General features: G+C 39.6%; 1 protein-coding gene across 1 annotated transcript in view; it reads left to right on the top strand.

Moving 5' to 3' along the window:
- Positions 1 to 21,999, top strand: part of ELP3 (elongator acetyltransferase complex subunit 3) — a 625,666-nt gene that overhangs the window by 46,521 nt on the left and 557,146 nt on the right. The window contains exons 2-3 of the mRNA XM_053709529.1: positions 3,919 to 4,018; positions 17,239 to 17,377. Of these exons, the coding sequence (XP_053565504.1) occupies positions 3,919 to 4,018; positions 17,239 to 17,377 (239 nt within the window). The remainder of the gene's footprint in view (positions 1 to 3,918; positions 4,019 to 17,238; positions 17,378 to 21,999) is intronic.

The following is a 21,999-nucleotide window of genomic DNA, read 5'->3' as shown; positions in this document are numbered from 1 at the left end:
GGGCGGAGAATCACTCCTGCCACTTGTCTGCAATCCACATCCCAGGAGTGGAAAATTGGGAAGCGGATTTTCTGAGTCGTCAGACATTTCATCCGGGGGAGTGGGAACTCCATCCGGAAATCTTTGCCCAAATAACTCAATTATGGGGCATTCCAGACATGGATCTGATGGCGTCTCGTCAGAACTTCAAGGTTCCTTGCTACGGGTCCAGATCCAGGGATCCCAAGGCGACTCTAGTAGATGCACTAGTAGCGCCCTGGACCTTCAACCTAGCTTATGTATTCCCACCGTTTCCTCTCATTCCCAGGCTGGTAGCCAGGATCAATCAGGAGAGGGCTTCAGTGATCTTGATAGCTCCTGCGTGGCCACGCAGAACTTGGTATGCAGACCTGGTGAATATGTCATCGGCTCCACCATGGAAGCTACCTTTGAGACAGGACCTTCTTGTTCAAGGTCCGTTCGAACATCCGAATCTGGCCTCACTCCAACTGACTGCTTGGAGATTGAACGCTTGATTTTATCAAAGCGTGGGTTCTCAGATTCTGTCATTGATACTCTTATTCAGGCTAGAAAGCCTGTAACTAGAAAAATTTACTATAAAATATGGAAAAAATATATCTGTTGGTGCGAATCTAAAGGATTCCCATGGAAAAAGATAAAAATTCCCAAGATTCTATCCTTTCTACAAGAGGGTTTGGAGAAAGGATAATCTGCAAGTTCTTTGAAGGGACAGATTTCTGCTTTATCTGTTTTACTTCACAAAAAGCTGGCGGCTGTGCCAGATGTTCAAGCTTTTGTTCAGGCTCTGGTTAGAATCAAGCCTGTTTACAAACCTTTGACTCCTCCTTGGAGTCTCAATTTAGTTCTTTCAGTTCTTCAAGGGGTTCCGTTTGAACCCTTACATTCCGTTGATATTAAGTTATTATCTTGGAAAGTTTTGTTTTTGGTTGCAATTTCTTCTGCTAGAAGAGTTTCAGAATTATCTGCTCTGCAGTGTTCTCCTCCTTATCTGGTGTTCCATGCAGATAAGGTGGTTTTGCGTACTAAACCTGGTTTTTTTCCGAAAGTTGTTTCTAACAAAAATATTAACCAGGAGATAGTTGTGCCTTCTTTGTGTCCGAATCCAGTTTCAAAGAAGGAACGTTTGTTGCACAATTTGGATGTAGTTCGTGCTCTAAAGTTCTATTTAGAGGCTACAAAGGATTTCAGACAAACATCTTCCTTGTTTGTCGTTTATTCTGGTAAAAGGAGAGGTCAAAAAGCAACTTCTACCTCTCTCTCTTTTTGGCTTAAAAGCATCATCCGATTGGCTTATGAGACTGCCGGACGGCAGTCTCCTGAAAGAATCACAGCTCACTCCACTAGGGCTGTGGCTTCCACATGGGCCTTCAAGAACGAGGCTTCTGTTGATCAGATATGTAAGGCAGCGACTTGGTCTTCACTGCACACTTTTACCAAATTTTACAAATTTGATACTTTTGCTTCTTCGGAGGCTATTTTTGGGAGAAAGGTTTTGCAAGCCGTGGTGCCTTCCATCTAGGTGACCTGATTTGCTCCCTCCCATCATCCGTGTCCTAAAGCTTTGGTATTGGTTCCCACAAGTAAGGATGACGCCGTGGACCGGACACACCTATGTTGGAGAAAACAGAATTTATGCTTACCTGATAAATTACTTTCTCCAACGGTGTGCCCGGCCCACGGCCCGCCCTGGTTTTTTTAATCAGGTCTGATGAATTATTTTCTCTAACTACAGTCACCACGGTATCATATGATTTCTCCTATGCATATTCCTCCTTTACGTCGGTCGAATGACTGGGGAAGGCGGAGCCTAGGAGGGATCATGTGACCAGCTTTGCTGGGCTCTTTGCCATTTCCTGTTGGGGAAGAGAATATCCCACAAGTAAGGATGACGCCGTGGACCGGACACACCGTTGGAGAAAGTAATTTATCAGGTAAGCATAAATTCTGTTTTTCGTCAAGTTTCCCCAATCTTTATATTGGCATTACATAGGCATAGTTTTGCCAGGGTGATAGGTGTGTCTGAAGAAAAAAAATTGCAGTATTTTCCTACGAAAAAGATCCAAATTGAGCAGTAAATGCAGGAGCTCTTGCTATGCACGTCCTATCACCCCGGCGGTTGGCTCCGCCCCCTTTTTTTTTTCTTTTTTAACTACAGTGTGCGTGTGTGTGTGTAGCTGAGAGAGCTTGTAGGCAGGAAAGCTCCAACAAATGGGCATGATCACTTGTACCGTAGGGTGTGATCTGCAGTAAAACTGGTGAAGCTCTACAAGGGAGAGCGTGGTTATAGCTAGACAACAATACGAAGTGGAAATGTGTTTTGTTTTTGGGTGTAGTTATCTGTGCGATAGGCGTGGCTGCACCTGATCGTGTCTCATCTTATCTCCGCCTAGTTCCTGGTTCGGGTCTCACCCTGACCCGTCAGATTATATGTCCGGAGCCCCAAATGGAGTCTGCCTATCACCAGGACCACCAGATTTAGCTACGACCTTACGTGCAAGGTGGTTATAGAAAGTTACTGTGCTTTTTTGTATACACTGTCTGGTGGGTGCTAATGTGTACCAACTGTGTGCGAGCTTGGGGCTTATGCATATATAGTGTGCACGCATATTTGACTCAGCCGAATAGAAAGTCTATGCACAAGAGGCTGATGTATGAGCACTGTATATAAGGCTTATACATATTCACTGTGTGTGCTTAGGGCTGTGTCTGATAATATCAAGTGTTTATAAACATGTTACTTATCCTCCTTTGAATACTGTATTCAGAACTTTGGTTTCCTTCTAAAAAAAAAAAGGGCACTGCTGGTTTCAAATATCATCATGTCATGGTACTTATGTGTGTGCTCTGTGTACCATGCCAGTGCTGCGCTGCTCACCTTATGCTAAGGATAGACATGTAACTCAATAGAACAGGGGAGGGCTGTACATTTTTAGCAATTTTGGTCCTCTTTGGGCCGAAATTGGAGTTGCACATTTTTGGCGGCCCAAATTTTGGTGCATCGCTAGTATTATTATTATTATTTATTTTTTTTACCAAGTATCAATATAAAGTATAGTCCTAGAAAAGTATTATTATATGCAAAACAGTAAGACAAGTAATGAAGTCTAACAGCTCTCGGCTGGCATCAAATTTGAAATATGCTACACAATAATTTTACCGAAAATAAAAGGCAAAAAAAACGAAAACCGAAATAACCAAAAATGCTATTTTCGGCCGAAACTTTCTGCGGCCGAAATATCGGTGCATCCCTAATTTTAATGAATACATGTGAAATATACAAAGAAGGGTAGAAATAAAGAAACAAACTTTTCTTTGTTATACTGAACACATGTAATTTTAGCAAATGACCACAAGATGGCAATATTGTATAGACTGACTGTGTTATCAGGTATAAAAGGCACACCTGTACATAGACAAATTAGACATGACTAAGAAACAGTGTATGGTTTGAAACGTTGTCATATTGCTTATGGACCCTGTGAAAAAGAAATAAAGGTCTTTTCAAATTATATCCTGAAGGCTGGAAATCCATTCAGTAAACTGGTAGCCAGTGACTCTTTGGCTCCTGGGTTTAACAAGCCTTATCCCAAAGGATAAATAAAGGTCCTTTTAGACCTGGGATTGACAGTTTGTTTAAAATGTAGGAGCCAGTAAGAATATTTAGGAGCAAGTCATACTTTTAGGAGCAAGACAGTGGTATTTGTATATAGAAATATGGAGAATAACCCCAAGAAAGTTAGGAGCCAGAGGTAAAATTCTAGGAGTCAATGGCTACCTGGTTCCTGGGTTTGTCGATCCCTGTTTTAGACATTGTTTCATTGGCTGAATTGTTGTGTAATTTTCTGTGACAGTAGACATTCTAAGGAACAAGTCCTAAAAGTCTTTAATGTCTTCCAGGCGACCTGAGCCATGCAGAGCTGATGATGATGACTATTTCTGATGTGATTAAGCAACTTCTGGAGGCCCACGAGCAAGGGAAGGATGTCAATCTCAACAAGTAAGACTAATCCTGACACTGGTTTGTAATAAAAATATACAAAACTATCACTTTGCTAAAATAACATGACATTTCTCCAAGCTACAGTTGCTGCTAAATTAAAGGGACCATAAGGTCAAAAACAGTTAATGAGTTGGCTAGACCACAACATTACCACTCCCTCATCTCTGAAACACGCACTGGTCTCGCACATCTTCAAAAAAACGTCCCTTGATCCAACCTCCCCATCCAACTACTGCCCTGTTTCCCTCCTCCCTCTTGCTTCAAAGCTTCTCAAACTCCCTCCTTGACCCATTGCAATCTGGATTTCGTCCCCATCACTCCACAGAGACAGCAATCGTTAAGGTTACTAACGACCTACTCACGGCAAAATGAAAAGGCCACTTCTCTCTGCTTATCCTCCTTGATCTGTCAGCAGCCTTTGATACTGTTGACCACCCTCTTTTGCTCCAAACCCTCCAATCCTTCAACATTTGTGACACAGCCCTCTCGTGGTTCTCTTCCTACCTGTCAAACAGTACCTCAGGGTACAGCAAGGCTCTATCATCGGTCTCCTTCTCTCAATCTACACGTCATTAGGTTCCCTAATAAAGTCCCACGGATACCAGAATCATTTGTATGCCGACGGCACCCAAATCTACTTCTCTGCACCAGACCTATCTCCTTTCTTGCTAACCCGTGTCACTAACTGATTTTCTCACATCTCTTCCTGGATGTCCTCTCACTACCTCAAGCTAAATCTCACCAAAATTGAGCTCCTTATTTCCCCCCCTTCTTCCAAAATCTCCACCCCCAATCTCTCTCTAACTGTCGACAACTCCATCATTACCCCTACCCCGCATGCCCAATGTCTTGGGGTCACATTTGACTCAAATCCTTCTTTCACTCCTCACATTCAGTCCCTGGCTAAAGCCTGCCGCTTTCACCTTAAAAACATCACTAACCAAGATTTTAATCCACTCTCTCATCCTTTCCCGCCTCGATTACTGCAACTCTGTCCTCTTTGGTCTCCCCAGCTGCCGCCTAGTTTCTTTTACAATCCATAATGAATGCCTCTGCCAGGCTCATCTTCCTTACACGTCACTCTTCATCTGCTGCACCTCTCTGCCAATCCCTTCACTGGCTTCCTCTTGCCTCTAGGATCAAACACAAAATTCTCACTCTGACACACAAAGCCCTCAATTGCACTGCTCCCCCCTATATCGCAGACCTTGTCTCCAGAAACTCTCCCTCCCATCCCCTTCGCTCTGCTCATGACCTCCTACTCTCCTCCTCTCGTGTTACCTCCTCACACTCCCATTTACAGGACTTCTCCAGACTGGCTTCCATCTTGTGGAACTCTCTGCCTTGCTCCACAAGGCTCTCCCCTAGTTCTGAAAGCTTCAAGCGCTCCCTAAAGACTCTACTGTTCATGGATGCATACAACCTACACTAAACTTTCTTTATACCAGTTCCTCTTCTCCATTGCTATCCCCTGAACCCCCTTAGAATGTAAGCCTAAGAGTCCAGCTGTTTGTAGATCACCTTCTTAAGAGCTGACTACAACAGTGAGACTTTTGGCAGGACCCTCTACCCGTTTGATCCCTATAAATGTTTTTTTGAACTCCGCATTTGTTTATAGCGCTACAGAATCTGTTGGCGTTCTACAAATAACAAATAATAACTCTCCAATATACTTCTATTCTCAATTTTTGCTTAGTTATCTTGGTATCCTTTGTTAAAGAAACATGAAACCCAAAATTTTTCTTTCACAATTAAGATCGAGAATCCAATTTTAAACAACTTTCCAATTTACTTTTATCTAATTTGCTTCATTCTCTTGGTATCCTTTGTTTAAGAAGTAGGAATGCATTAATGGGAGCTAGTTAACGCATTGGGTGAGCCAGTAACATAAGACATATATGTGCAGCCATCAATTAGCAGATCTTGAGCCTACCTAGGTATCCTTTTCAACAAATGATACCAAGAGCACAAAACAAAGTAGATAATAGAGGTAAATTGAAAAGTGTTTTATAAAATCACATGCTTTATCTGAATATTTAAAAGGAAATTTTAATTTCATTTTAAAGAGTAATCCTAAGTGAGCTCAGGAGCATGCACGTGTCTAGCTATCTGGCAGCAGTGTTTACAACAATGTTTATAACAATGTTAAGCATTTTTGCAAATGCTGCTGCCATAGAGTGCTAAAGACACGTAAACGCACCTAAGCCCCTATCAGCATACCTAGATTTGCTCTTCAACAAAGGATACCAAGGCAATAAAGCAATAATAAAATTACATTGGAAACTTCTTTAAAATTGCACGATTTTTTTCTCTCTCTCTCTAGTTTTATCAGAAAATTACTGATTTGAGTTGTGCACCGTTATAAATACAAAAGCCTAGATTACGAGTTTTGCGTTATGAGCTGTGCGGTGCTAACGTGCAGTTTTTTTCTCACCGCTCACTTACCTGCAGCGCTGGTATTACGGGTTTTTACAAACCCGGCGTTAAAAGGCATGAAGTGAGCGTAGAGCAAAATTGTGCTCCATACCGCACTCCAATACCAGTGCGCTGCTTAAGTCAGTGGTGAGCTGGTCATACGTGCTCGTGCACGATTTCCCCATAGACATCAATGGGGAGAGCCGACTGAGAAAAAGTCTAACACCTGCAATAAAGCAGCGTAAAGCTCAGTAACGCAGCCCCATTGATTCCTATGGGGAAACACATTTTATGTTTACACCCAACACCCTAACATGAACCCTGGGTCTAAACACCCTTAATCTTACACTTATTAACCCCTAATCTGCTGCCCCCAACATCGCCGACACCTACATTATATTTATTAACCCCTAATCTCCCGCCCCCAATGTCGCTGCAACCTACCTACTCTTATTAACCCCTAATCTGCCGACCCAACGTCGCCACCACCACTATATTAAATGTATTAACCCCTAAATCTAAGTCTAACCCTAACACCCCCTAACTTAAATATAATTTAAATAAATCTAAATAAAATTACTATCATTAACTAAATTATTCCTATTTAAAACTAAATACTTACCTGTAAAATAAACCCTAAACTAGCTACAATATAACTAATAGTCGCATTGTAGCTAGCTTAGGGTTTATTTTTATTTTACAGGCAAGTTTGTATTTATTTTAACTAGGTACAATAGTTATTAAATAGTTATTAACTATTTAATAACTACCTAGCTAAAATAAATACAAATTTACCTGTAAAATAAAACCTAACCTATGTTACAATAACACCTAACACTACACTACAATTAAATCAATTCCCTACATTAAATACAATTAAATAAATTAAATTGGCTAAATCACAAAAAAAAACACTAAATTACAGAAAATAAAAAACAAATTACAGATCTTTAAACTAATTACACCTAATCTAAGAGCCCTATCAAAAAAAAAAAAAAACCCTAGCCTAAACTAAACTACCAATAGCCCTTAAAAGGGCCTTTTGCGGGGCATTGCCCCAAAACAACCCCCCAACAGTAAAACCAACCCCCCAAATAAAAGCCTAACTAAAAAACCTAAGCTCCCCATTGCCCTGAAAAGGGCATTTGGATGGGCATTGCCCTTAAAAGGGCATTTAGCTCTATTGCTGCCCAAAGCTCTAACCTAAAAAATAAACCCACCCAATACACCCTTAAAAAATCCTAACACCAACCCCCGAAGATTCACTTACCGGGAGAAGTCTTCATCCAAGCGGCAAGAGGTCCTCAACGAAGCCGGCAGAAGTGGTCCTCCAGACGGGCAGAAGTCTTCATCCAGACGGCATCTTCTATCTTCATCCTTCCGACGCTGAGTGGCTCCATCTTCAAGACATCCGGCGCGGAGCATCCTCTTCAAACGACGTCTTCTTCGGAATGAATATCTCTTTAAGTGACGTCATCCAAGATGGCGTCCCTTAGATTCCGATTTGCTGATAGAATTCTATCAGCCAATCGGAATTAAGGTAGAAAAAATCCTATTGGTTGATGCAATCAGCCAATAGGATTGAGCTGGCATTCTATTGGCTGATTTTTTCTACCTGAATTCCGATTGGCTGATAGAATGATAGAAATCGGAATCTAAGGGACGCCATCTTGGATGACGTCACTTAAAGAGATATTAATTCTGAAGAAGATGTCGTTTGAAGTGGATGCTCCGCGCGGGATGTCTTGAAGATGGAGCTGCTCCGCGTCAGAAGGATGAAGATAGAAGATGCCGTCTGGATGAAGACTTCTGCCCATCTGGAGGACCACTTCTGCCCGTCTGGAGGACAACTTCTGCCGGCTTCGTTGAGGACATCTTGCCGCTTGGATGAAGACTTCTCCCGGTAAGTGAATCTTCGGGGTTGGTGTTTGGATTTTTTAAGGGTGTATTGGGTGGGTTTATTTGTTTAGGGCAATGGGGAGCTTAGGTTTTTTTAGTTAGGGTTTTATTTGGGGGGTTGGTTGTGTGGGTGATGGGTTTTACTGTTGGGGGGTTGTTTTTTTTATTTTTTACAGGTAAAAGAGCTGATTTATTTGGTGCAACGCCCCGCAAAAGGCCATTTTAAGGGCTATTGGCAGTCTAGTTTAGGCTAGGGTTTTTTTTTTATTTTGGGTGGGCTTTTTTATTTTGATAGGGCTCTTAGATTAGGTGTAATTAGTTTAAAGATCTGTAATTTGTTTTTTATTTTCTGTAATTTAGTCTTTTTTTTTTTTGTTGTGATTTAGCTAATTTAATTTATTTAATTGTATTTTAATGTAGGGAATTGATTTAATTGTAGTGTTAGGTGTTAGTGTAACTTAGGTTAGGTTTTTATTTTACAGGTAAATTTTGTATTTATTTTAGCTAGGTAGTTATTAAATAGTTAATAACTATTTAGTAACTATTCTACCGAGTTAAAATAAATACAAACTTGCCTGTAAAATAAAAATAAACCCTAAGCTAGCTACAATGTAGCTATTAGTTATATTGTAGCTAGTTTAGGGTTTATTTTATAGGTAAGTATTTAGTTTTAAATAGGAATAATTTAGTTAATGATAGTAATTTTATTTAGATTTATTTAAATTATACTTGTTAGGGTTAGACTTAGGTTTAAAGGGTTAATAAATTTAGAATAGTGGCGGCGACGTTTGGGATGGCAGATTAGGGGTTAATAAATGTAGGTAGGTGGCGGCGATGTTGGGGGCAGCAGATTTGGGGTTAATAAATATAATGTAGGTTGCGGCAATGTCCGGAGCGGAAGATTAGGGGTTAATAAGTATAATGAAGGTGGCGGCGATGTTAGGGGCGGCAGATTAGAGGTTAATAATATTTAACTAATGTTTGCGAGGCGGGAGTGCGGCGGTTTAGGGGTTAATATGTTTATTATAGTGGCGGCGATGTCCGGAGCGGCAGATTAGGGGTTAATAATTTTATTTTAGTGTTTGCAATGCGGGAGGGCCTCGGTTTAGGGGTTAATAGGTAGTTTATGGGTGTTAGTGTACTTTTTAGCACTTTAGTTATGAGTTTTATGCTACAGCGTTGTAGTGTAAAACTCTACTTTTAAAATTCTACTTTTAAAACTCTCTACTCTGACTTTAAAATGCGTTAGGAATCTTGTCGGTAGAGGGTGTACCGCTCACTTTTTGGACTCCCAGGATAAACTCGTAATACCGGCGCTATGTAAGTCCCATAGAAAAAAGGGTTTACGAACTTTACGTAAGTCGGTTTGCGGTAAGGCCAAACAAGTGTGCGGTACACCTATGCCTGCAAGACTCGTAATAACAGCGGGCATAAAAAGTAGCGTTAGGACCTGTTGACGCTGCTTTTTCACCTTACCGCAAAACTCGTAATCTAGCCGAAAGGTAATTATGAAATTATTAGGAGGGTAACTACCTCCAGTTTATTAGGTTAATGGTTTATATTTGATCAACTTTTCAGCTGTACTTTATTGGAAGGAGGAAAATAAGCATTGCCTTAATAATAACATTTTAAATAGTTTTTGAGTAAAACAATAGCATTATAGGTTTCACTTTCATTTTAACTGCTTGCCCCTCCCTCCTCACACTTAGCTCCTTGTGCAGATCTAGTCCACTCCAAACAATCTATTATGGGATTAAATGAATAGTAAAGTAAAAAATAAACTGAAAAGCATACCTAGGTAGTAGGGCTGGGCAATATGGGCAAAAATGAAAATCGCGATTTTGGACCCAAAAAAAATCACGATTGCAATTTAATCGCGATTTTCTTATAAATGACTAACACCTTAATTTTTCTATAAAAAATTAAGACTACAGATTCTTAATGTACATGTTTATGAATGTCTAATACACTCTGGGAGAATAAAAATACAAACCACACGTGTGTGTATGTATATGTGTATATGTGTTATATAATATAACTGTGTCGGTTATGCAAAACTGGGGAATGGGTAATAAAGGGATTATCTATCTTTTAAAATACATTTTTGGTGTAGACTGACCCTTTAAACAACTAATATAATTTTTAAAAATACATGAGCACATTATTCTCAGGCTAATCTTTGCCCTGTATACATAATTCAAGCATGTTAGTAGATAGTGTTTAATGTCCCTTTAAAATTACTGCAAGTTTTGAGTTACTGTTTAAGTGGTGATAAACACTTAAAATTTGAGATAATGGGAGCTCTGTTCAGACTCTAAATGTGTGTTGCTCTGCATTTATAATAGACACTAAAATATAATATGTTGAGACATACAAACAATGAAGTATAAATTCATTATAACCCATTCCTGCCGTTAGGACGTTCTATGCCATCCTAACTGCGCATGGTTTTAGCGCCTTTAGGACAGCATGGAACATCCTACCCATTTGCTTTCTTGAAACTTTAGGCGCTTCCTATATGGGATTGCAGGCTATGACGCTAGGCATGCCCCCCCGACCCGATCCCCTCATTGAAATCACAAGATCGTATGAACGATTGCGTGATTTCAATTTTTACTCTTTTGTTTACATTGGAACCCTTTATAGATTTTAATAGCCAGGGGATCACTGCGGTAATAGTGATCAGCTGGGGTGCGTTTATTTGGGTGGAGCCCCTATGTGCACAGCAATGTTATACAACATACCCAAAAGCCCTTATTTATAGGAGGATCACCCCTTCTTTTTAGGACTGTAATGTTTAGAAAAAATACCCACTTTTGTCTACAGTTGTTTTATAGACACTAAAACTTTACATTTATTTTAAAAATATTTTAACAGCTAATGAAACTTTAAATAATACATCTACATCTTTTCTTTAATGGCATCATTCTATCTAACATTTATTTAGTGTTTAATGTCCTTCTAACGACCCTCTCTGCAGCCTCCAGTATTACAGCTTCATGCCGGACTCAGCAGGTACAGCTATTGCACCCGGCTGCCAGCTCTGTCCTGATCAGGAGCTAAAATGTTTAAAGGGACATTAAATACTAAATAAATGCTAGATAGAATGATGCATTCAAAGAAAAGATTAGTCTGAGAATAACATGTAGATGTATTTTTTTAAAGTTTCATTAGCTGCTTAAATATTGACAAAATAAGTGTAAAGTTTTAGTGTCTAGAAAACAATGGGAGCTGCCATGTTGTAACTTAGGTTACCTTCTCTGCTGTAGCCAATTAGGGACAGTTATAAATAGGTCACTTTAGTGTACAGCCAATGGCTGTGTGGAATATGTGTTTTGCTAATTTTTAACAGGAACTGAAAAGCTCACAATTTCAGAATGGAATTGCAGGAAACGAGGACAAAATTAATAATGAAAGTATACTGAAAACTTTATTTTTTATATATATATACAATTTATCATTTTATATTTCCATCTCAAAGTGTTTAATGTCCCTTTAAAGCTTCTTAGCGGGACTTGTGAGTTTAACTTCATAGTCATTGCTAAATGCATTGTAAGTTATGATCAGTGACGCAAAAATGATGTGCTATAACAAATCAGCGCATGTAATTATCACTTTTGTTAGAATGAATTTGAGCTTATGCATTAGTGTCGTACATGGGTCAAAAGAAGTAGCCAGAGGTCTGATATTGGCGTTTAATAAACCTTATTACATTTATATTGCAGTGTTGAAAATCTGAGTACTATAAATTTAGCTAGAAGAGTTTTTGTCTGTCTTTTTTTTTTCTTTATTTGTTTTTATTTGTTCGTATTAGTATTTTTGCTTTGGAACAGCTGGAGTTCCAGACCAAGAAGGAGGCGAAGTACATTTTCAAAGCCTTGCGCGTTTAAGGACGAGCAGTGCTGTGGTGTGTAATTGGATTTGTCTCTATAACATCTTCACAGCGCCTTCAATGTTTATCCCTGCAGCAAATCCAGCATTGAAAGTGTGGGGTTCAGCAGCGAGTGTTAATTAAAGCTACTGAATAAACCAATAATAGTGTGAATGCTCCGACTACCAGGGAGTAATATCTTGCTTGGACACCAAGTGCTGAGAAACAAAACTCTATAACCAAACAAAAGAAACTTTGTATTCACCACTGCGCAGACAATAGTACACAATCTGTCATTTATCTATACTACATAGATAGATATTTCTACAATTATTATTTCAAAGTTTTCAGCCGTGTCACTCAAGCAAGAAGCACAATTCTCCCTCACTCCCTACAATTGAGAGGTTCTACTATTAATATATTTTAATTAATTGTAGTGATTCTTAAAGGGACAGTAAACACCTTGAGATTTTTATTTTTAAAATGTTTAGTTATAAGTAGTAAAACAACTTTGGAGTATACTTTGAGTTAAATGAAAAGGTGACAAATAAATGAGTGTTTTGGATTTTCTAACTCTCAAGACTAGAAACGCACACTGCAGATTTCTCAAGACTAACCCTGCTACATGTATTTCCCTAATTGGCTTTAACCAATAGCATAACGTACATTGTTTTGCACTTGTTGACATAATAGCTGTAGCTAGCCTTGTTGTCTGCATTCTCAAGCCAGGATTGGCTCATTCCACTAAGGCAAGTGGTGGCTGGAGCTTGGTTTTTGAAAAACAGTAGCCTCAAACTAAATGTTAAATACCCTGCGCTACCACTGATATTTGTGTATTCTGATTACATTGATGAGATTGTACAGGAATATCCATTTGGTTTCCAAGCCCTAAAATAAATTGTATTAGAATTCAGCGTGTTAAAATGTTGCTCATTCATATGGATTTTAAAGTTGTTTTAGTTCAATATGCTTCTAAATCGGGTCTGACCTGATGTTTAAAGTGGGCATCTAAATGACAGATACTTAAAGTGATAGTAAAGTTTAAGGAATTGGTTCCCAGTATCTAAAAATAATCCTAAAAAAGGGGCACTTTAATTCATTAAACTTTACAACGCTTATTTTTTATAATACTTACCTTTTGCGTTATAGAAAACAGACCGCTGATCCTCCGCCCACATTCCCTACTGTAGTTGGCATTTTGATGAAAAAAACAGCTTCCTCCAATCGTTGGGTGCCCCCTTTTGCGTCCAGCTTGTGGGACACGCAACGATTGGATGAAGCTGGATTTGTCATTGATATTCTAACTACAGTAGGAGATGCGGATGTAATACTTCTGCAAGAAACCCACTGGTTACTAGAACAGCAACAACCATATAGACCCCCTGTTTTCCCTCATTGCCTCACTCCCTGTTTTCCATAATGCAAAGATAAGTAGTTTGTAAAAAGAAGCTTCATTGTAAAGTTTAATTTTAGATACCGGGCACTAATTCCTTAAACTTAACTGGGCACGTAGCGAATATGTAGCTGATAAAGAACTTCCACGCAGTTGGGTCTGATCTGAGGTGCAATATTAGGTGTATGGCCAATCTCCACTTATCACACTACCTTATTATCCAGTGGCCCTTCTATATTTTTGTTAAGGACATTTAGCTACCCAAATGATCTGACACATGGTTTTCATAAATAAAGTCCATGTATTTGTATAATTTTAAGACAGAATGCATTTGTACAACTGGATATAGATTACTGTGTTTTTACAGTATATTGCTGTGATGGCCGTTTGTTGTAAGATTATCAATATGTTCTTACTGACCTATCAAGAACAATTGCCTTTTGCACATACCTGGATATGACAGCCCCGCATTTTACACACGGTGTTCTGTACTAATTGCAGTGTTTCTTGTGGGTTTTACCAATTTTATTAGTGGGTGACTGTGTGGCATTACTTTTTGGTAATTAGAAGGCCGCTAAATGCTGCTGCGCACCACACTTGTATTATGCCCAGCAGTGAAGGGGTTAATTAGGTAGCTTGTAGGCCCCAAGGCAGAACATGCTGTGATCTGAGATGTCATTGCAGAAAATGCAGCATGTCTGCACAAAGAATGGGACACATGAGGGAATAGTTAGCACATTCGTTTTGCAGCACTGCTCCACAACAGGCTATTCTTTAAACAGCACTTTGCTCCGGCTGCATTGTGTACATTTTGAACAGTCAAATACGGGGTAGCACTGCAAAGGAGCAGCGCGTTGATTGATGACTGCCTCCTTTTAACTACACCAATATAATATATAAAACTTTAATTAGCCTTATTCTCCAGTTAATCAGTATATTGCAATTTAGCTGGTGCTTTAGTATAGCTGCCTAATTTAATATTGTATTTAATTTAAAAATGACCTGCAGAAAAATTTTGGCTAAAAAATGTCATTGCAGAAAGTGAAAAAAAAAACTTCTACCTCTGGGCTTGTAGGGAGCTTGAAGGGTTAATTTTAACTTTTAGTGTAGAGATCAGCCTCCCACCTGACACATCCCTCCCTGACCACTCTCAAACAACTCTCTTCCCTCCCCCACCTCACTATTGTCACCGCCATCTTTAATACTGGCAGAATGTCTGCCAGTATAAATAAAAAAAAAATATATTATATTTTCTGCAGTGTAGGATTCCCCCCTTACCACCCAACCTCCCTGAACCCCCGCAAACAGCTCTCTAACCCACCCTCCGCTAACTATTTGCCACAATTTTGGGTACTAGCAGCTGTCTGCCAATTCCCACTTTGCAAGAAAATTTGCCATTTTTGTTTATGAATCCCACCTTTTCTGTAGTGTAGCTGCCCCCCTCAATACCTTACCCCCCTCCCAGATCCCTTTCCCAACATTACCCCCCCCTTCCTCTCCCACCACTTCTTAGTTAGTGATTGTGAGCACGCGCGCTCCCGTGCATACCCGCAAGTCATTTCCCACTACTGGCCGGAAGTTCTCCAGCGATGGGCTGTCTCCCTGCAATGGCTCCCACCCACCAACGATCAGCACCATCACTGGCCGATGCAGGGAGGGCCACAGAGTGTCTCTCTCTACATCGGTGGTTTAAAAAAAGGTATTGCAGTGATGCCTAAATATCGAGGCATCACCGCAATACCTTGAAACAGGCTGGAAGCGATTACGATTATTCCACCGCTTAAAAACCCCTGAGGGCGTACAGGGTATGTCCTTGGTCGTTAAGTGACAGTTTTTGTAGGATGTACCCTGTACGTCCTTGGTCCTTAAGGGGTTAAAGGGACATTACAGCCAAAATTGGAATCCACATGGATGCATTTCAGTTTTGAATAGAAGGATTTTTGTAATTTACATGTTTTATCAAAAATGCTTCTAATAAAAGCTATAGCTGTTTCAAAAGTGTATTTAAGTATGCACCGTGCACCAGCATTTGAAACGCAGCACTTGCTCAGAGAGCTTAAGGTGTTTGTACCATCTGGTAATGGCTCAATTTGTTAATTGCTGACATGATATAAATCCCACTGGATCTCTGAGCAGCTGTAATATTTAAAATGCTGGTGTTCTGAGAATATCTAGCTATGCTTCACACGCAGAGAAAAATCGTAACACTAAAATAGGGATAACTTTACTAGTAGCATTTTTGACAATACATGTATATTGCAAATATGTTTCTATACAAATATGTAATTAACCCCTTAACGACCAACGTCTTTTTTTATTGAAAAGCAGGTACTGGCAGGCAGCTCAGCTGCCAGTACCTAAAATGGCAGGAAATAGTGAGAGGGGGGAGGGTTAGAGCTCTTTGAGGGGGATCAGGGAGGTTGGGTGTTAAGGGAGGATCCTACACAGCAGAATGTATTTTATTGTATTCTAATTACCAAAAACCAATGCCAAAGCCATATATGTCCATTTCTGAACAAAGGGGATCCCAGAGAAGCATTTACAACCATTTGTGTCATAATTGCACAAGCTGTTTGTAAATAATTTCAGTGAGAAACCTAAAGTTTGTGAAAAACAAGTTTTTTTTTTTTTTTTAATCGCATTTGGCAGTAAAATTGTGGCATGAAATATACCAAAATGGGCCTAGATCAATACTTTGGGTTCTCTACTAAAAATAATATATACATGTGAACGGTTATTCAGGGATTCCTGACCGCTAATTTTGAAAACAAATTGTTTGTAAATAGCAAAGTGCTACTTGTACTTATTGCCCTATAACTTGCAAAGAACATGCGGTATTTCTAAACTCAGAACAATATTTAGAAACTATTTAGCATGGATGTTTTTAGGTGGTAGTAGATGTGTAACATTTAGAAAAAGTGTTTTTTTTTGTTTCATCATCTTTTTTTTTTTTTATAGTAAATTATAAGATATGATGAAAATAATGGTATCTTTAGAAAGTCCATTTAATGGCGAGAAAACGGTACATAGTATGTGTGGGTACAGTAAATGAGTAAGAGGAAAATTACAGCTAAACACAAACACAGCAGAAATGTAAAAATAGCCCTGGCCCTTATGGGAAGGAAATTGAAAAATGGTCTGGTCCTTAAGGGGTTAATCTATGTGCAACATTTAGCAAACTGCTGTATTATATATGGGTTATATTAGTTATAAGTAATCCTGCAGCATAGGCGAGTATAACACACCCTATGTGCGATCGCCTATGATGCATCCAGGAGTGTTAACGATCGTTTTGGAACTTAAAGACCCAACCGGCACCTTAAGGCGATCGCACATGGTAAGCGAATACACATAACAGTACCCGCTCGAGGCCTTTAGAGACTACAAAACTGTCGGCCAAGAGGGTTGTAGTATTTTAAGGCTAATAACCTATTGCCATCTTGTAAGTGCAAAATTGTATGTCATATATGTATGTTAAATAAACGTATGCTTTGAGTCGCGGTTGCGTCTGTCCCCTTTTTTTATCTTATAGGTGAGTATAAAGGATAATATGTCTGTTTCATCTACTCATTGCTTGTTTGGAGTCTTCTCTCTAAACTCGGTGGTAACGCATATTATTTTTTATATATTTCTAACCAGGTTAAAAACAAAAACCTCTGCCAAGTATGGACTCTCTGCACAGCCTCGTCTGGTTGATATCATTGCGGCTGTTCCTCCTCAACACAGGAAAGTTCTTATACCCAAGTTGAAGGCAAAACCCATTCGCACAGCCAGTGGGGTAAGCTGATCTAGTGATGGCCGAAAATGTATTACAAAGCGCATAACTGTGAATTTGGTTTAAATTCCTCAACTGCAAATGGTTTCTTACATGGATATACTCATTATTTCCATATTTATAGAAACCTGGATGTTGATGACCTAATGTCAGAACTCTTGTGTTCACTTACTAATTACTAAGCTAAAGTTAATGCTTCATTAAAGGTCCTTACAACAAAACAGCAGATAAAGATACAGCTTTTTAAATAAATCTATTAAAGGGACATGAAACCCAAATTTTTTCTTTAATGGTTAAGATAAAGCATGTGATTTTAAACAACTTTCCAATTTACTTCTATTATCTAATTTGCTTTGTTCTCTTGATATAATTTGTTGAATATGATATCTAGGTATGCCCAGAGCTGCTGATTGGTGGCTGCACATATATATTCATCATCTTATTGGCTCACCCAGTGTGCTAAAGTGAATGTAAAGTAAACTCTTCTCAAACACTGCTAGGCATATATTGGCTATACTCCTCCCCCAACAATACTTCATGCTTTTCCAGTATTTGACGATTAGAGTGGTTCTGACCGCTCTATACGTAGCTCTGAAGCGCACATATCCACTAAACGGAAGATTTTTTCTTTTCTGCATGCGCAGATTATAGCGTGGGTGTGTTAGTAAAAGGGGCTGGATGGCTTGGGGCAACGTTGATTAGATGATTGTTGAATCGTTATCCGTGATGAAAAATTAGAATAATGCAGACAGAGGAACGGCGGGAATATTTATTTGTTTAAAACATTTAATATTGAAAATATAAGCCATTATTAGTATTTTGATGAATTAAACTTATGCTTATTTGTGATAAACTTTCAATTGTCGTTGTACACTCTGCTCGACTTTACATTCACTTTAACTAGCTCCCAGTAATGCTTTGCTGCTTCTTCAACAAAGAATAACAAGAGAAGGAAGCAGATTAGATAATAGAAGTCATCCCGAAAGTTGTTTAAAATTATATGATCTGTCTGATTCATGAAAGAAAATTTTAATGTCCCTTTTAAGTGTACTTTTAAAGTCTGCATGCTCCGAAATGCAATTAACATTATAAATTTCGTCTTGGAGTCCTATCAATCATAGAAGTCTCCCCCTCCCCCCAAATTTCCATCTATGGAATTAGCTTTCTACTTTACGGTTTTGGTAGAGCATAGTTTCAGCACTTAGTGAGCACATGTGCATGGGCATCAGGTTGCAGTGAAATCACCCGTGACTTAGCGTTCATTCAGAAGCAGTGCTTAATATAAATAATGAGGTGCTCTCTTCACCGCGGCTAACTGCAGTGTCTTCTTCAAAGAAGATAAAGTGGCTCTCAAACCATTGATAACCTCAGAAGTAAGGCAGCTGACATTTTGAATTGGCTTTAGCTAATAACTACAAAGCAATGTAACTTATGCTAACATTATGATCTTGGCTAGCCTTGTTGTTTACAGTCTAAAGCCCAGATTGGCTCCTCTTAATAAAGCAAATTGTGGAGTTTTGCTATTGATAAACAATTGCAGTTGTTAATTTAGTAACATGTTAAGTCTTGGCTGATATGTATCCTATAGCAATATAATAGCAATGTCTTGTAATTACAAGGTGCTTATCATCCCTTTTAATAAACGTCTATTAACACTTTATCGCCGTTAGGACATTGTATTTCGTCAGAATTTTGCTGGGCTTTAGTGCCGAAGGACGAAATACAACGCCCTAACCACTTGGCTTTCCTGAAGCCACTGGCGCTTCCCGGATTGGATCCCTGATGGGATCTGGAGGGCGTGCCTAGCATCAGGGAAGCCCCCCTGACGCGATCCCATCATTGAAATTTTGTGATCGCGAGATTTAAATTTGTTTACATCGGAACAGTTGTTTTGTTTTGTTGTAGACACGTTAACCCCGACACCAAAGGGTTAATGCTTCTAGACAAAGTGTTATATTTATTTTCTCTTGCAAGGTGTATCCAGTCCACGGATTCATCCTTTACTTGTGGGATATTCTCCTTCCCTACAGGAAGTGGCAAATAGAGCATACAGCAGAGCTGTCCATATAGCTCCCCCTCTAGCTCCACCCCCCAGTCATTCTCTTTGCTGGCTCTAAGCACTAGGGTCTCTCTTGGGAGGGTAAAGTGAATGTGGTGTTAGAATTGTAGTTTTTATTATCTTCAATCAAAAGTTTATTTTAAATGGTACCGGTTTGTACTATTTACTCTCTAGCAGAAAAGTGATGAAGATTTCTGCTGAGAGGAAAATGATTTTAGCATGTTGTAACTAAAATCCACTGCTGTTTCCACACAGGACTGAGGAGTACCAGAAAACTTCAGTTGGGGGGAACAGTTTGCAGGGTGAACTGCAATAAGGTATGTTCAGTCATTTATTTCTAGACAAGACTGAGATAATGCTAGAAGAGACTGACAATATCCCCATGAGGGGAGGGTAAGCTATGTTCACAGACTTAGTAAGGAATTGAATGCTTACATAATAGGGCTAATTATGCTGGTTGACACTTATTCAGGGCAATCGATTGTTTAGCTAAGGAAAATATCGTTTGCAAGACACTTTGAAAGCCCTTTTGGGTTCTTTCTGGGGTTATTACCCACATGGCTATTTTTTATTCACTTAGGAGTGATTTCTTAGGCCTCACAGCTGCGGAATAGAGTGGGAGGAGCCTAATTTCGTGCCTCAGATGCGCAGTTAGAATTGCAGAGAAGTTCATGCTGCTTCACATGGAGGGTCCTGCTGCTGTTTGAGGGCCTTAAAGAAGCTATATTCCCCCAAATCTGATCCCTAAGGGCAGGTAGGGCCACAGCAAGGCTGTGGCAAGGTGCTGTAGTAATTTTAACCGGGTGTTGGCTTTAGGCTGCTTCGGTTTGGGCATTAAGGGGTTAATCGTTTTTGCAACATGTGGTGCAACCTTATTAAGGCTTTAGGTACATACTGTGAAAATGTCAAAAGGATTGCTGCATTTTTCACTGTTTTGTAAAAGTGTGTGCTCTTTTTATCTCTTAAAGGCACAGTAAAGTTTTTTCAAATTGTGTTTTTTATTTGATTAAAGTGATTTCCAAGCCTGCTTGTGTATACTACTAGTCTGTTAAACATGTCTGACACTAAGGAAAAACATAATTTATGCTTACCTGATAAATTCCTTTCTTCTGTTGTGTGATCAGTCCACGGGTCATCATTACTTCTGGGATATAACTCCTCCCCAACAGGAAATGCAAGAGGATTCACCCAGCAGAGCTGCACATAGCTCCTCCCCTCTACGTCACTCCCAGTCATTCGACCAAGAATCAACGAGAAAGGAGAAACCAAGGGTGAAGTGGTGACTGGAGTATAATTTAAAAAATATTTACCTGCCTTAAAAACAGGGCGGGCCGTGGACTGATCACACAACAGAAGAAAGGAATTTATCAGGTAAGCATAAATTATGTTTTCTTCTGTTATGTGTGATCAGTCCACGGGTCATCATTACTTCTGGGATACCAATACCAAAGCAAAAGTACACGGATGACGGGAGGGATAGGCAGGCTCATTATACAGAAGGAACCACTGCCTGAAGAACCTTTCTCCCAAAAATAGCCTCCGAAGAAGCAAAAGTGTCAAATTTGTAAAATTTGGAAAAAGTATGAAGCGAAGACCAAGTTGCAGCCTTGCAAATCTGTTCAACAGAGGCCTCATTCTTAAAGGCCCAAGTGGAAGCCACAGCTCTAGTAGAATGAGCTGTAATTCTTTCAGGAGGCTGCTGTCCAGCAGTCTCATAGGCTAAACGAATTATGCTACGAAGCCAGAAGGAGAGAGAGGTAGCCGAAGCCTTATGACCTCTCCTCTGACCAGAGTACACGACAAACAGGGAAGACGTTTGTCGAAAATCCTTAGTTGCCTGCAAGTAGAACTTGAGGGCACGAACTACATCCAGATTGTGTAGAAGACGTTCCTTCTTTGAAGAGGGATTCGGGCACAGGGAAGGAACCACGATCTCTTGATTGATGTTCCTGTTAGTTACTACCTTAGGTAAGAACCCAGGTTTAGTACGCAGAACTACCTTATCTGAATGAAAAATCAAATAAGGAGAATCACAATGTAAAGCTGATAACTCAGAGACTCTCCGAGCCGAAGAAATAGCCATTAAAAATAACACTTTCCAAGATAACAACTTTATATCAATGGAATGAAGGGGTTCAAACGGAACTCCTTGTAGAACGTTAAGAACAAGGTTTAAACTCCATGGCGGAGCAACAGTTTTAAACACAGGCTTGATCCTAGCTAAAGCCTGACAAAAGGCCTGGACGTCTGGATTTTCTGACAGACGCCTGTGTAACAAGATGGACAGAGCTGAGATCTGTCCCTTTAATGAGCTAGCCGATAAACCCTTTTCTAAACCTTCTTGTAGAAAAGACAATATCCTAGGAATCCTAACCTTACTCCAGGAGTAACCTTTGGATTCGCACCAGTATAGGTATTTACGCCATATCTTATGGTAAATCCTTCTGGTAACAGGCTTCCTAGCCTGTATCAGGGTATCAATAACCGACTCAGAAAACCCACGTTTTGATAAAATCAAGCGTTCAATTTCCAAGCAGTCAGCTTCAGAGAAGTTAGATTTTGATGT

This window comes from Bombina bombina, chromosome 4, assembly GCF_027579735.1.
Source record: "Bombina bombina isolate aBomBom1 chromosome 4, aBomBom1.pri, whole genome shotgun sequence".
Lineage (NCBI taxonomy): Eukaryota > Metazoa > Chordata > Amphibia > Anura > Bombinatoridae > Bombina > Bombina bombina.
Note: the sequence above shows the minus strand (reverse complement) of the source record. Positions and strands in the feature narration are given on the sequence as shown.